The 16,341-nt window shown below is 39.4% G+C and overlaps 1 protein-coding gene across 3 annotated transcripts in view; it reads left to right on the top strand.

The window, feature by feature from the left end:
* Positions 1-289: 289 nt before the first annotated feature.
* Positions 290-16,341, top strand: part of LOC137658090 (optic atrophy 3 protein homolog) — a 101,959-nt gene continuing 85,907 nt past the window's right edge. Inside the window, exons 1-3 of one of the 3 annotated variants that reach the window (XM_068392790.1) lie at positions 391-526; positions 10,299-10,475; positions 15,956-16,078. In XM_068392790.1, the coding sequence (XP_068248891.1) occupies positions 10,337-10,475; positions 15,956-16,078 (262 nt within the window). In that variant the 5' untranslated portion in view covers positions 391-526; positions 10,299-10,336. Of the gene's footprint in view, positions 527-10,298; positions 10,476-15,955; positions 16,079-16,341 lie in introns of all 3 variants that reach the window. The other 2 variants (XM_068392781.1, XM_068392796.1) reach the window with 2 other exon arrangements.

Below are 16,341 nucleotides of genomic sequence, written 5' to 3'. Positions count from 1 at the left end.
ATATATATATATATATGTATATATATATATATATATATATATATATATATATATATATATATATATATATATATATATGTATATATATATATGTATGTATGTATGTATATATATACACATATATATATACATATATATATATATATATATATATATATATATATATATATATATATATATATATATATAAACACACCCATGCTACGTTTTTGCAATTCATTATTCCTTACTACATGTTCCCAATCATTGTATAAATGAACCGCCGGATGACTCATGAGTAGTGAGGTGCCGTTGCAAAGGTACAAACACTTCAATAATACAGATGGTGGTTTCTGTAATCGAAATTTGCAAGTCGTAATTTTGCAAAGTTCTCGTCTTTTCTAAATTATGCCTGTGGGGTTCCCCATTGCGAAATTAGGTGCTCTAGTCATCAAACAAGTGGCAAAACCCCTAGCAAATATTGCCAAGAGTCGCGCTAAGAACAGTCATATCTTTAGGACCTATGTCTTGATGCCACCGGCTCAGTGTAAGTGGAATGCAGTTGTTGTTCCCTTGTTATTCAATAAGGATTTGTGTTATATTTATTTCTTTGACAGTTTACTCATAATTAATACTGGCTTTACGTAAAACAAAAATATATTTATAATATGGTACAACACGCGAACTCTCCCCTATTAGGCAATCCTACTTTTCTAACTATTGTTGCTCGTGCAAATTATTATGTCTGTGTGTGTCTGTTTTCTTAATTCTTTTGTGTGAATATTTTATAATTATGGGATGATCATTATGGAAATTTAAGCTTTTTGTTAATAGGAAACTAAGATGATTGGGTTGGAGCCATTGTAGTTCGTTGGGACAGACAATGTAAAACTTCAAAACTTATTGAAAAACTTTATTTTATAAGGGAAATAAACACAAGAACACCACTTACCCACCCACCTGGAGCCTCTGTATTATGATAGACAGATCTCCCGCCTGCATGGAACACCTAACTAAACTTCCCTACCTAACCTAACCCAGGAGCTGTGCCCTTACCTTTTTACCTAGTGGGTTTATCCCCCCGTGATCCCCGTAGACTGCCATATTTCTAGCGAATGGGTTGAAAATAATGGAGTTATGGGGATATTATCATGTATACATCCCCCTAACCTAACCTAGAAGCTATGTACTTAGCTAGGGGGTTATGCCCCCTTGTGACACCCCTTAGACTCCTGTATTCTTAGCTTACCCTAAGAATAAGTCTCAACCCTGTGTTTACTTTATATGCCTACAGTAAAAGGACAGGTATGCATAAAATGCCATAAATGATCAAATACATAGTGTTGTAAGTTTATAATGATAACACAAACGAATAAAATATATATTTTAGGTTAAATTTTTGGGGAATTGAGAGTTTTTAATGCTGATAATTGTCATAAACCCTTATTTTTAAAGATACTGGAAACAATTTTCATTTGAAAACCATTTTTCACAATGGTTAAACATATTTAACCCATTTTCTCTTCTTAACCTAACCTTAAATGACCGTCCTTACATACAGAGGGATGGGGATGGAGGAGCTATAGTTTCCCTGCATTCCCCTTCCCCTATTAGGACTCTTGTGTCCTTACCTTACCCTTAAGTAGGTGTTATCCCAGTGTAGGCTTCCCTTGTTAAATAGTATTTTTCTAGTATCTTCTTGTGTTTTACTCGTCCTTATAACTTGAAAAATACATGTTCTTGCAAATAAATATATTACCAAAATAAAGGGGTAATTATAAGGATGTCTAATCTTATCATACTTAACCCTTTTACCCCCAAAGGACGTACTGGTACGTTTCACAGCCATCCCTTTACCCCCATGGACGTACCGGTACGTCCTTGCAAAAAAAATGCTATAAATTTTTTTTTTTTTTCATATTTTTGATAATTTTTTGAGAAAAATCAGGCATTTTCCAAGAGAATGAGACCAACCTGACCTCTCTGTGACAAAAATTAAGGCTATTAGAGCAATTTAAAAAAAATATACTGCAAAATGTGCTGGGAAAAAAATAACCCCCTGGGGGTTAAGGGTTGGAAATTTCCAAATAGCCTGGGGGTAAAAGGGTTAATCTACCTTAACTGCATCCACCTCTCCATAAATCGCTTGGCGCTGCTGCTGAGTGCAATTCTCCCACCATCCAATTTGTATCTCAGGTCAATGAAATAGTGTACCCTGATAATATTACAGTTCAAACTTGAGGAAAATAGTGATTTTTATCGTTATTAAATATTTCCAATCTGATTACCGTACTAATCTAAAAAAATGTTGGCCTATTAACATGTTTCAGAAATCAATTATTACTAAAATTTTTGCTCATATATTTTCTAAGTCCCAATGAGATGCGAATGGTGTAGGCAGATTAGCGTCTGATTGATATGGTTTTTTGTTAACGAATAGGACCTCCCAAAAAATAACAATATAGTGATTCACATTGGAAAAAAAGGGTTTTGGTTGATGAAATGCGAAAAACTAGTGAAATAAGGGAAGCCATCTAACTTAACCACACCCACATAACCCAACCTATGGCCTGGGTCTTCTTATGGGTGTGGGTTGGGTCCCCTCACCCCCAGTGACCCCTTCGTTTCTCTAGTCTGTAATACAGTGATGCTAAATTTCTAAGGGAGGTGAGGAACACAAAACAAGTAAAATAAGGGAAACTGTAACCTAACCACAACTACCTAACCTAGCCTACGGGGCCAGTTCCTGCTTGTTTAGTAACTGACTGCCTTCAACTTCCCTCCCTCCCTTTCCTAACCTTACTTACAGTGCCATAAAATTCCCAAATAGAGAGGAAAAAAGTTACATATTTTGACTAGCTATCTCACTCACCTCAAATAAACTCAGAAATTGGAGATTTAGAAATTTTGGAATCAATAGCATCTGAATTAAGAATTTTTTTTTTTTTTTTTTTTTTTTTTTTCAAAACCTTGCCAATATCTCTGAACATCCACATATCATAAAGAGGCCTTTTGTGATTGTACTTCCTCTTCCAAAGTGAAATTCATTAATCGCTAAAATAATTTCCCCGCCACCAATTTGTTCTTAATTATTGCAAGCATAGTCTTGTCAGTAAAGCTGGAGACTGCTGTTAAAATTTATAACGAGGTATTGGTAGTTACTGGCTGGGAGGCACTGCCCTCTGCCAGCTCATTAAGTAGCCACTTTGACTTCAGCCGGTAATTATTACGAACATGCTCTTGGTCTGACCCAAGTTAGCTGTATTTATTCTCTTTCTTTATCTTTTAAGATTGTTGTGTAATTGTTGTTATGGAGAAACCATGTGTGGGCATGTAGTTCTGTCCAGGCATATCAGGTTAACCTCCTATGAGGAGTGAAGGGATTGTCCGTCCTTGCAGCAGCTGGATTACAGCAGGAGGAAGAAGTCAAAGCACCTATCTAAGAGATATGCAAGGAAGGAGGTTTCCGACAACACTACTGATACTTCCAAACAACCTAAATTGCGGATACGCCATAAGGAAGAAAGAGAATATGGGCTCCTCATATCCTTCTGTTCATTCTGTGTGTAAGGCAGTAACAAATCGAGCACGATCAACATGCGACCGATCACCCGGTCTAGGTCTCTACCAGCACGATCTCCACAATCGTCTTAGTCTTGTTCCCTTCAAGCAAAGAGATCTTGTACAGTATTTCTCCTTATTCTTCAATGAAGGATAGCAATTCTTGTGCTTCTCAATCTTGCTTGTCACGAGAGAAGAAATATTGTGCAGCTTGGTCTTGCTCCCCACAAGTCAAGAATGCTCATTCTTCTAGGTTTCGTTCGGAACAATGATTGAGGTCACATTGATCTCGACATGCGTCCCAAAAGGGATGTTCCACTCGAATGTGTTCACCCAGAACATGTTTGTGATTGACACAATCACCCCCTCTTCAGTCAGGCATTAAACGATTAAGAGCCCCTCGAGTAGGAAAACGATCGGACAGGAGATCTTCTTGTTTTCGATCTCTGTGTTCATGGCAATGCTGGGAGAGAACTGTGGGTTCTACCTCACAATCCTCATTGGTTAAGACCCTACGGGGCCAGTCTTCCCAATATTTTTCTCCCAAGATGACCATGCTGCTTCTGAGCAGACTGCTGCCGTTGAGCCCCTTGGATCAAATCTTCTAAAACCATGAAAGAGAAGACCCCTCCTTCCTCCAAATCATATAGGGAAGTTTCTTTTCCAGGCTCTGATAATAGTTATCCAACATCTCGACTGAAGAAATCTTTCCCAAAGGAATAATTGGATTCTCGCAGTGCCCTGCCAAGTTGATTCTGAATACCACTCTGGGCTCTGAGACAGTATGCCTAAGTGCTATTCTCTTTCTAAAAAGGCCTTCTAAGTATAAAACTCGGAAACAGAGTACACCAGATTCTGTAAGATCGCCCTCAGATGTTGACAAACATTCTCTTCAAGCATCCTCGGAGAGGGGCTTATTGAAGGCTACAAGTCATGCTTTGGCATCATCATCTTTTATCCTCCAGGTGTAAGATTTCTCCACATCTATTGGATTCAGCTACTCCTGATGTGGGTCCTCTGCCTGCAAAGGCAGATAACCCAGAGATGGAATCAACTTTCTTAAAGCTCTTGTTGCTCACTAGGGAACTGGGAGAAACTTCATCTGAACCTATCAAAGGAGTTCTCATTTCTATTGACCTTCGATACGGTGCTACGCGGGGTTCTCTCCCTAACCTATAAATACACATATCTTTCAGACTCACTCGAGTGATTTAAACAAGCTAGGTCTTCAAATCGTAGGACATAAGAACTCTATGTGTTTGAATCAATCAAACAAGGTTCCTCCTCCCTGCCTCCCTCTCCAGACAGCGTAGGGATGTGTAGAATATCTCCAGGACGGAGGATGTTCTACACATCCCTTTGTTGATCGATGATGGGATCAAAGAGCTGACAATAGGGACTTCAATGTAGAAACTATAGTTTGAAAGCACTTCATTCTCAGCTTCCAAATTCACTGTGATAGAATTGGCGTCAATAACAAGCCTCCAGGCTACCTCCTGTATTGACCATTGCTCAGGGTCATTGCTCATTTTGTAATGTCGCACCTTCCCTCAGACAATCTGAAGAAGAAATTAACGGATCTGATTCTCTCCGGGGCCAAAGCAAACACTTTGTTCTTATGCGGATACAAACCATCGTCCTTTATGTAGGAATATGTTTTTAACGTGAGCTGGAACAGCCGTTAAAGTTGTTAACAAGGGATAGTAGTTAACGACAGGTAGGACCGATGGCACCGAGCCTCACCCCCTTACCTGTCAAAGTTTCTTTACATAAGTTATTGGCCTCTAGCAAACTTTTAATCTTCATTTTATTTCAGGAAGTGAATACTGTACTGGCTATTGATTGGTATTGTGAAGCAAGACACTTGTGGGAGGATCGACCTTATGTTGTATTTTTTGTTAAACCCACTATAAATATACACTCTTTCTTCTGTAGCCAGGTGGGATACACTGCCAGCACACGGGGCCAGAGCGTGAGCCTAGGTCTTGGTCCCATAACCACAACTTGGATCCTTGGCTAATCTTATGGCCTCTCTTGGGCCGTGCCTTGCGCGTGCAGGAATGATATCGCCTATCAACTCTTCTTTCCATGCATGGACAGTCAACGAGCCAGGAAATTTCCATTTGGTGGAGTGACTTGGCACAAGAGCAAGTTACCATTCAGGACTGTTGTCAACTCTCTCACGTGCTCAGAGGTGTCCCATAGCATGCGCCATCTACAGCAATATTTTCACCACAAATTGACTGGTATGCATGTGTTGCTTGATACCATGCTTACTTTAACTTTCCAGAGAGGCTAAAGTATGCTGTACTTTGTCGATCTCTATGTTTGTGAGGGCCAAAGGCAGTTCTACTTCTGAAGGGGAGACCAATTGTCAATTGGGCCCCCTTTCAACCTCTAAAGGATACACTCCCTGTTCCATTTTCAGTAGAAATGGTGCATATTCTGGGGGAGGAATTCTCATGAGAAGCTTTTTTTGAGACGACCTTCCATGTGAGGGAGGAGGAGTCTTGAGTTTTCAGCGCCCCATCGGTGCCCTACTTCGGTCCAGTGCTGCCAGCAATTCCTGAAACTGTTTGTCATTGCTTTTGCACTCATTCGTGAGTGCAATGACCTTGAATGGGGCTACCATGGCTCCTGTCTTAGTCGTTTTGATGGTCATGGATCAGCATTTTGGCGCCCTGCATGAGTCAAAGATCCACTTGAGTAGCCATGGTTAGAACTTGGTGTCATTACCTTTGGCAGACTGAATTCTCAGATCTTCCTGCCTGAGAATTCACTGCAGTCTGGCTGTTTGCACAAAACCCTGCCTTCTGCATTCATATTGACAGAGGAAGTTCACGTTCCCTAGGGTGCAAGGTTGTCTCCTCTTCCTTTGTCTGTTTTGTCTGTGGAGAGTCTAAACTGAGAACACAGTCTTCTTAGATCTTGAGTCTGCTGTTATGGAATCCTCATTCATGACCAACCTCCAGTCAGCTTCCTGGATCGACCAGTGATCCAGTGCAGTCCTGTTTACTTCTTCACTACTCAGGATTTGTCAAATTCTGAGACTTTGGGAAAGCACAGTATAGCAAATTAGTTTGTTGGGTGCTAAGGCAAACCAATGGGCCAACTGGGTCCTGCCATATCCCGTTTCTCTAGGCACATTGAACAAGTTGGCGTTGGCATTAAGGAGCACCTTGGCGGCAGATGTTACGAACCTTTTTCCCCGAGAGATGTAAAGCTATGAATGAGAAGTGGAGGAAAACTAGCCAGGAATTCCTTATCCATTGTGCAGTTAGCTTCAAAAGCAGTTGCTGCGAGACCTTGGTCTTGGCCACATCTGCAAGATCTCCTATGAATAAAGCACAGGCTGCCTCCAAATCCCAGTCAAGACCTCTAGCTGCTTTTTCCTCTTAAGAAAAGTGCATACTGTACAGTGTATCACCCTTTCATTCCCAACCTGGCCAATTCAGGAAGCGTGATAGATGTAGGGGAGGAAGGGGCTACTGAAATTAGCAGTCCATTTCTCCAGCTACCATTTGTTGGACAGTAACTGTCATGGCATTGGCAAACATTGTAGTGACATGGAGCAGAGCAAGGTGTGGTAGAAGTCCTTCGGGACTGGTACCATCTGCCCTTAATAGATCTTGATTCTCCCCTCACTCACAGTCTAATGGCATTCCAGAGTTACCATTGAAAATTGTGGAAAGTTTTGTCTTTAGCGACAGAGGTGAAGTCATTGGAGAAGAAGAATGTGCACAAAGGTGCTCAATATGGTTCTCCGGGTTTCTACACAGTGGACTGAGAACTGGAGATCATTTTTCAACCTCTCTCCGCTGAACAGATTTGATCAAACTTCATCATGGAGATGACAAGTATCATGTGGTCTAACTTAGAGAGGAAATGTCACGCTTTCAGTGGACCTGAAGGGAGAGTATTTTCAAATACATGTTCATCAGTCCTACTGAAACTCCCTCTTATTTGCCCACGAAGGAAAATTTACCCATTTAAAGCACTGTGCTAAGGACTATCCACCACGCTCCACTTGAATTTGATATGTCTTTTTAGGTACTGTATCTTTTTGACTGGCTGAACTTGTCTTCCTTCAAGAGGCAGTTGCTTTGGGATCAGGACAGACTACTTTCATTTTGATGCAATTGGGGATAGTGGTCGATTTGGAAAAGTCTTGAGTCTCACCCAAGTAGAGGATGATGTACCTTGTCACACTGATAGACACGGCATCAGTGGGAGTTTCCATCAGGTATCACATCAGCTGGCTCAGATGGGTGGTACTCTTGTTTAGCATGGGCAATGTCTTCTTTGACATCTCTCCTTATAAGGAGGAACTTGATCAACACGTTTTTCCACTTAATGTGGTTTCACTACTATCTGAAGCGTCACTTTTCAGCAGCCAGCAATATCCCTTCCTATCTTATTCCACTGGAACAAGATGGGTGGTTGAATGACAAAAACCTCACCAGCTTGATTCCACTCGACTACCCACCTCCAGAGATGCTGCTATTAAGGAACAAATCGAAGGTGAGGTGGGCTTACGCCTAAGGAATCAAGTTTCCACAGGTGTGTGGTCTCTAGAAGAAAAGCACTTGCATGTGAACCTGATCAAAATCCTAGCGGCATTCCTTGTACAGTATTGCAAGCTTCCCAACAGTGGTTGATAGAGTACTCAGTATGTTGATGAGTAACATCAACAAGCAAGGAGGGACTGTCTTGTACAGTCTTTATAAGTCAACAAAGCAGGTGTACATCTAGTCATTTCAGGCAAGAGGAATGTTCTAGTAGTCACGGTCAATCACCAGGGGTAGGTTGTAGGGTCGAAGTGGTCCCTACATACTTGCATGGTGGAAAGGCTACTTGCTCTCAGGGATCATTTGTTTGTCACATGTGTGAACATGAAACTCCCAGCATTCTTCTGCCTTGTTCCAGACCCTTGGGTGGCATTGCCAGGGCTCTTTTCAACACCATTAGAGCAACCAGAACATGTAAGCCTTTCCTCCCCTCTGCCTGATTTGCTGCTGAATTAGCAGGTTTTTGACAAGATCAGTTGTCAAGATAACCCTGGTATCCAGATCTTCTAATTGGAGCTTTCTGCATTTACACTAATAGCAAGTTTTCTCGACTTCCTTCACCTAGAGAAACTCCTCTCAGACTCGGTGATGAAAGCACCAAACTTTACCCTTGGTCCCGTCCTGGCTGCACAACAGGTATGAGAGTAAGCATAGCCCCCACACAAGACAAGTTGCATCTCGTCCAAGATAATGGTTTCAATTAAGCTAGACTAAAAGATTGAAAGGTGAAATCACTGGCCTTCTGGCTTTCTTCATATCCTCTCTCTAGTGGGTGCAGCAATCTTGGCCGCTATGAAGTGGACTGGATGTCAGATCCAGGAGAGCTTCGTAACTGAGCAACCATTCTTTTTAGACAATATCTGTCAAAAAGTAGCTTTCCCATCTCTCGAAAGAGTGTAGGATTGAGGAAATGTACACAGATCTATTTCTTAATGCTTATGTAATACAGTACAAGGATGTAGGTTCTATGACCAATTATCATTTATTCTTGTTATGGGCCTCACCTAAAGCCTGTGACATCTCCATGTTCAGACCATTAGGAGGAAGGCAGGAGTCATCACCTCTCTCTTCTATACAGAACGAGTAGCCTTGACATTTCCAATGAGGTGTCGTTTGTAGGGACTTCCTTCCCCTAAGCATGAGTCTCCTACTCTCCTATGAAGGGGTGATTGTTTGTACTGTATTTGTTTAGGAAGAAATCGAAAGTTTCCAAATTATTTGTATGTTTCCGAACCTGAGTCCTTTAAGAAGCACAACCTATCTCAACTACCCTTCAATTTCTAAGTTTCTAAGTCTAATTGGACTTCCTCACCACCTGCCAGTAGTTATAATTACCTTGTTAGATTTTGGCAGCTGTTCCTTCCTCGCTGAAGCCATATTCCTATTAAGGAACTCGTATTTTGTATAATTAGGAAAAATACAAATTGCTGTACTGTACTTTTAGAAATTTGTGATTTTTCCTAGATATAAAAACCTGAGTTCTTTTGATAGATTATCCTCCCCCTCAATCCCTCCTGTGTCCTGTCACCAAATAGGGGTTATATTCTTGCGGGCAGTGAGTTTGTAGAGCTCCTTCACCCATTTATCATTACGCTACTACAGAGCCTTTTCTATGATTCAATGGCTGTTCCGGCTTTTGCCAGACAGTACAATACATATTTTTAATTAAGAGTTATCCTATTTGTATCGGTAGGAAAAATCCAAATTGTTTTAGAAAAAGTTTAATATTTTCTTGTAGGTTTAGATTTTCTAATTTAATTATAACTGAAATGGGAGCCATGGTATTCCTCCATTTTTCATTTGATGGTGTGAAGAAATTTTTTACTTGAGGAGATTATTCTTAAGTCCTCAAAAGACTTTCCTTTCTAGATGATGCTACCTTACTAGTTGACATGCCTTCGTTCTGAATGGTGTTCTCTGCCAGATTAATGGCAGATCTTCAGAAGGAGGGCATACTAGCAAATATGAGAGAACCTTCCAAATAGACTGCAGTTATTTTTATTTAGAGGTTCTGTAATTTTCATGAATTTCACTTTTTTTTTTAAACTGTAGTCATAAAACTTACCAGATTTAAAGTTTTGTTTTCATAACATGGGAACAAAAGAAAAGTAGTGTCATATCAAAGTTTGGCTTAATAGTATAGGTTAATACCATTTTTAGTTCCAATAATAAGACTGTCTTGTATTGCAGGTGAGGTCTTAAGTTACTGCAACTGAAGAACAAAACTCATGGCTCCCATTTTTCCTCTTGCCAAACTTGCCTTTCTCTTTGTGAAACAAGTTGCTCGACCTTTATCTAGCAGTATAAGACGTGGTGCTGTTAGGAATTCATTCTTTAAAGAGAAGATTTGCCTCCCACCAGCGCGACGTAGGTAGTTTTATATCGCACATGTTAGTTTTCAGTATTTTCGATATAACACTAAAGCTAAGTCAAGATAGACATCTTTACAGTATTTGGTTCGTGTTTGTAATAAAATCTTAAGGTAATGGGCTCCTGGTTTATTCATGGTATTTGTTCCTAAACAAAGTTTTCAGGCATAGATTATGATATAATTTTGTTGCCACCCAAGTCTACTAACTTTGTGAATAAATTTAGCTCTAATTAACAGTTTAGGCAATAAAATGGTAAAGCATTTGTCAGAATTGTAAAAAAAAACTTTACATTACTTTTAAGTCTAGGCTTGTCTTTCCTCAGCTGCCTGAATGGTAAACAGTTCAGTCCTTTAAAGATACATGATTCTACTAGATACTTGCTTTCTGTCTTTTTTATTTGCCATGTTATTTATTCAAATTTTCTTTGTACTCAATTCTTTATGTTGGGAAGTGTTAGAAAAATTCTCCTGAATATTCATATTTGTGTTTTTTGTGGGGAATTTTAGCACTCCAAGGGGGTGGATGAGCACCTCCTTGGATTTTGTGCTGGAAGGAGATTATTAGGCAGTTCTTTACATTGGATATTTGGGATTAAGTGTATCCAGAGCTTACTTAGAAGCCAAATATGATTTTGATTAAAAAATTCTCAATTATAATTATGCTTATCAGAAAATGTTACCATTGAAAGCTTTGCTTTTTCTCTCTCGAGGAGGTTGTTAACCACACAGTAGTATCCTGGGTTGAAATGTTATATACTACTTCAACTACTAGTTTTACCTATGCTTTTGTGATAGATAACTTTAATGTTCATGCCAGATGTTTTCTAAGAGTGACTTGAGTAGACATTAGACATTCAGATGCTGCATAACTACCAGTTTGTGACTAGGAATAAGAATCAGAGAATCTTGAGTTTTATGGAAGAAACTGTGGATACTTCTCTAGATAGTTTATGTTCTATCAGTTATTCCATTGACTAATACTAGTATAGTAACACTTGAGTTTTTCCTTAGTGCTGTAAACTAAAGCTACCATCTCTGAAGTTAACTGTCACATATGCCTTCAAATACCCTGCCTATTATCACTCATTCTGTAATTCTATGCATACTCTAGATAGGTCACGTTCTGTCCAATACAGCATTGACCAGCACCAACTTAGTGGCGCCAAGTTCTTTAACCCGAGGTTCTGAAAATGAGCCGGTTCCTCTGTATACACTACCCAACCTTATTTTACACTAGGTCTGACCTTTATCCATCATAATGCTTTATTACATATGGGGAGGTAATAATTATTAGAAAGTTGGCCTTCAATAGTACTCTTGCAGTATATCAGGACTTGTTACCTCAGATACAGTTCAACTACTACTGTTGGTACAATATTGATTCCATATTGTATAGCTCATTTCAACAGTTGAAAAGCTGATGCCATGTTGGCCAAAAATTTAAAAGGCAACAGTAAAGACATGAGGTTTTATCATTAAAAATAATTTTATATTCTTAGCATATACTGTAATACACTAAATATTACTGCTAAGTTTACTTTTGAATTATTGTCATATAGTACTGTATATGTGATTGTAGTGCATTTTATCTAAATGTGGCACTTTTTACATTTTTCAAAAGTATTGCTTGTTCCTAGGCATATACAAACCTTTTTCCCATGAGAATAATAATGTCTTCAGGTATGCTGGAACAGCCTTTTAATTGTTAACAAGTTAGTTGGTAATAACAGATGATGCGAGGGAGAGGTCTGGCCCACACACTTGTCACAGAATAGTCACTTTTATCAATGTTTTGCTCTCGACTGTTGGATCTTTCTTACTTTCCTTTGTGATAATTGTTTTTATCTTTTGTAAGCTGAACTGCATAGAAAGTTAAGTTATGGTGAAGTAAATTTTGCTACTATGAGGATGCCAATAATATGAAGCTGCATGTTTTATGTACCTTTGTGAGGGGTGACTTTGAGCAGCACCCCTTCTTTGGTCTTCTGAATGGGAATATGAAATCAGAGTATACTCATCTTGCTTTATAGTACTGTACTGTAGTTTCTCTGTCTTGGGAGAGATATACCTGATTTGGAAGGTGTGGCGCTCATACCTGTGAGCACGATAATGAAAATTATTCAACTGGTGGGCACACCTGGCACCAACAGTGCTCGTGGATGGTGATTCCTGTGTAGGGTAGCGTCAGTTAATGTTATCATTGCTTCCCTTGGGACAAAATATCCAATGTTCTGGCTTGTGTTGCAGCAGAAGAAACCTTTGTAACTTTCTCCTTTGATGCAGCACAGTCGTCAGTATTTTGAGTGGTACCTTTTGTGTCGGTTAGTGTTCAGGATCCTGGTGGAACAGCTATCACTGTTTCATCAGTTATGGGAAAAAGATCCTGTCCGGACCAATCTCCAGTACTGTTTTGTAGACCAATAGGACTATCGTTCCCACTACTACTTGTGCGGTTGCAGAGCATAGCTGTTGGAGGGTACACAACAACTGGTACTTGTGGTGTTGGTTAGGAATTGGGAGCTTGGGTTAAACAGCTCACAGTTTACTTTTGAGCCAGTGCGGAGTATTTTCACCAATTCGGTACTATCGTGTCGGTCAGCAAGGTGAGACTGGTGCAACAGTGACTGCTGTTTATAACAGTACCAGGTGATTGGTCCTTTCTGAACCAAACACCAACTAGGCAATTAAGGGTAAGGATATGCTATCTTGTGAAGCTATATCCTCTTTTTTTCAGAGTCAGAAACATCAACCCCACATAAAAGTGGGAAAAGATGCAGACAGAGAAGAAGAAGAAGTCTAATATACCCACAGCATGAAGTCTTCCTCTCTGGAGGCTGAGTATGGATCAAAAGCTCCAACTGAACGTGGTTTCTCATGTTCTGGTTTGACTGATAGGAGTATGGACTGTGTTCTTTCCCTATGATGACTTATGAAGAGCAGATGGTGGAGAACTAGAGAAAGTCCTACAAGACTTCCAGAACAAAATCAAGGATTGTTCAACCTCTGCCACATGTCCAAATGTGGAACCTGAAAGGTAGGTTTGGAACAAATTCAGATGGGAGAGGGAGAAGGGAATACATTAGGAAAAGCATCCCCCTAATAAGAGCAGGGAAGATATCTCTGCATTCCTACTGTACCTCCACCTTCCTCTTGACACCCCTCCAAGATTGAACATGGGAGTATTAAAAATGTTTGGAGCTGGATCCAACCCATTTGGGAGGATGAAGCTGCTGGTGTACATTCCTGGGATTTTGAAAAGGCAAAACATTCCTCATCAACTCAACTGTTTGGAACGGTTGCCCTCCAAAGACTTGGTCGCGGTCTCCGTGGGAAAATGATCAGAGTCCTTGAGGGATACTTTACAGTGAAAGAAGAAGTATGTGTACATGGCATCCCCTTCCACAGTTGCCTTAACGTCACCCTCCTGAGAGGTAGACAAGGAGTCCAGCAGCTATCTGATGGTGCAACTATTGTCTCTGTGCTCAAAAGGCACTACCGTGACTAACCATTAGTCAGTCAACTGTATTGCAAGGTTAGAGACTCTCTGCTTGTCAACCCATTCTGTGAAGTGTTTACTCCTCCTAGAATAAGAATTATGAAATCCAAAATAGAACCAGGAACATATAATCAGGAGGAAGATGATAAATCTGACTGTGAACAGTCTAATATTTTTTAAATAATGCCTGGTACCAGAGAATAAGATTGATACAGTATACCTTCCCTCCGGTAGACGGGTGTAGTCACATGGTTAAAACCCAGAGCTTTACACAATCTTACAGCATATTAGCACCTAGAACCACTACCAAACACTGATATCTCCTCTCAAAGGTATTAAAGTACCTCAGGAAACAAGAGACACTTCAAGTAATACTCCATCATCCAAGTAAACAGGATGAGATACTTTGGAATGCTGTTCGACTGGGAATTTTCTTTTATACCAGTACTGTTTCAGTAATTTCAGAAAGGTAACATACCAGTTCCTGATGAGGGGGAACCACCAACCCACTCATTGTAGCAAGATAGACTGGTTGTCAAAGGGAAAAGAGTGAGTACAATCTCATTTTCCTCCTCTACCAACTCCTTCCCCCTCCTATTTTCATTTTTGGATATAACTTTTCAGAGGGAAGTAGTAGTAGTTGTGCAGGAAGGTTATCGTGTGCTCTCCTCCATTGAGGGAGTGACGAAAATACTTACTAACCAATACCTTAGGGTTCGGTCAGGTGAATCCTTAGATAATGTAAAGGTAAGCATTACTCCTACCTTCATCATTCCCATCTTGATAAAGTAGGAATGCCATGGAACTGGGGAACTGCTCTCCCTGTTTTTTTGAGAGTATAATCTCCAAATGTGAGGAATCTATTGACATATTAAAAGAAGCAGTGAAGAAATATCTATGAAAAAGAGGTCTTCTAAACTTTTAAAAATGGTGTGATTGAAGGGGGTTTGTAAACTACGGGCTGCAAGTGTGCAAGAGCCCGTGCCTGGCCATAAGGGCCAGGTAATCTACAACAACAGGGTTTGTAAATCCATCCATCCATATACCAAGGCACTTCCCCCAATTTTGGGGGGTAGCCAACACCAACAATGAAACAAAACAAAAAGGGGACCTCTACTCTCTATGTTCCTTCAGCCTAATCAGGGACTCAACCGAGTTCAGCTGGTTTGTAAATACTACCGAAAATTCTGAGCATATGTTTTACTGTATGTTGGGAAGTTAAGTATGAAAGAACAGGAACATTCCAGTCAGTAGTGACATGGAGAAATGTAATTTACAATAGAGGCAAGACAAGATAAGATTAAGTTGATATGTTCTAAGATGAAATTTAGGATAATGGAACAAAAGTTAATAGGTGAACTCAAGGTTAATAAAGATTAAAGTTATTGTAAAAAATATAATAATGTGTTTCCAGCACCAAAAAAAAAAAAAAGAAGAGACTAAAAGAAATAGGAATAAAGAGTTTTGAAAAATTTATCAGACAATCTTCAGTCTGTGAAAGGGCAGCTAAGGTGTTCAAGAATTTGTTGTTTTTCTCAAAATAGTGGTCTGGCACAGGTAAAATTTAAATAATTGACAAGGAATTTGAAAGAATAGGAAATCTAAAAGATTTATCTTTTAGATGCAAATTTTAGCTTTTGTTGGTAAGAGTACACGTATTTTGTTCATAAGATAATGAGTTCCAACTTATAAGGTAGGTTTTACCAGTGGTGTAAATTTCAACTACCATGTGTCAACAGCTATTCATATATTAGTATATTTGTCAGTACTGTATTGGTGTTAAGGAAATACTGAAAATGAAGGGTTTGTATCTGAAACATGTTAATTGCTCAATCCATTGTAACTTTTCCTTACTGTACATAGTACAGTACACAGAATTACATTGATGGAGATGGCCTTAGCTCCCACAAAAATATGCACCTACAAATTCTTTGTTATTCATATATAAATTCTTATTCATGTAATTTTTTCGCCTTTCAGTTTATCATTGGTGTGAAGTTCGAATGAAAATGTATGTGATGAACATTACACGATCTAAGGAGAGCGCGCCAATTCCTAGGCTCAATGAAGAAGCCGCAATTGAGCTGGGAGCTAACTTATTAGGTAAGGTTACATATTATTTGTAATATTAATTTGCGAAAGATTAAATGTGTGAACTGTTGAGGGATGTTGAAACTCAAGTAGCCTACAGTAACTTGATTATTTGATATGTTAATGATATGTCAATAATGAGTCTTCTTTCCTTTTTATTCTGATGGTTGTGCAAGTAGTCAAATTGTAATGAGATAGATATTTAAACATGTTTTACAGTGGGCTAACTATTGCCTTACATCGTCTTATGTTGAAAATGGACATGTGTATACAAA

This window comes from Palaemon carinicauda, chromosome 1, assembly GCF_036898095.1.
Source record: "Palaemon carinicauda isolate YSFRI2023 chromosome 1, ASM3689809v2, whole genome shotgun sequence".
Lineage (NCBI taxonomy): Eukaryota > Metazoa > Arthropoda > Malacostraca > Decapoda > Palaemonidae > Palaemon > Palaemon carinicauda.
The sequence above is the reverse complement of the archived record's forward strand: the minus strand, read 5'-3'. Positions and strand labels throughout refer to the sequence as shown.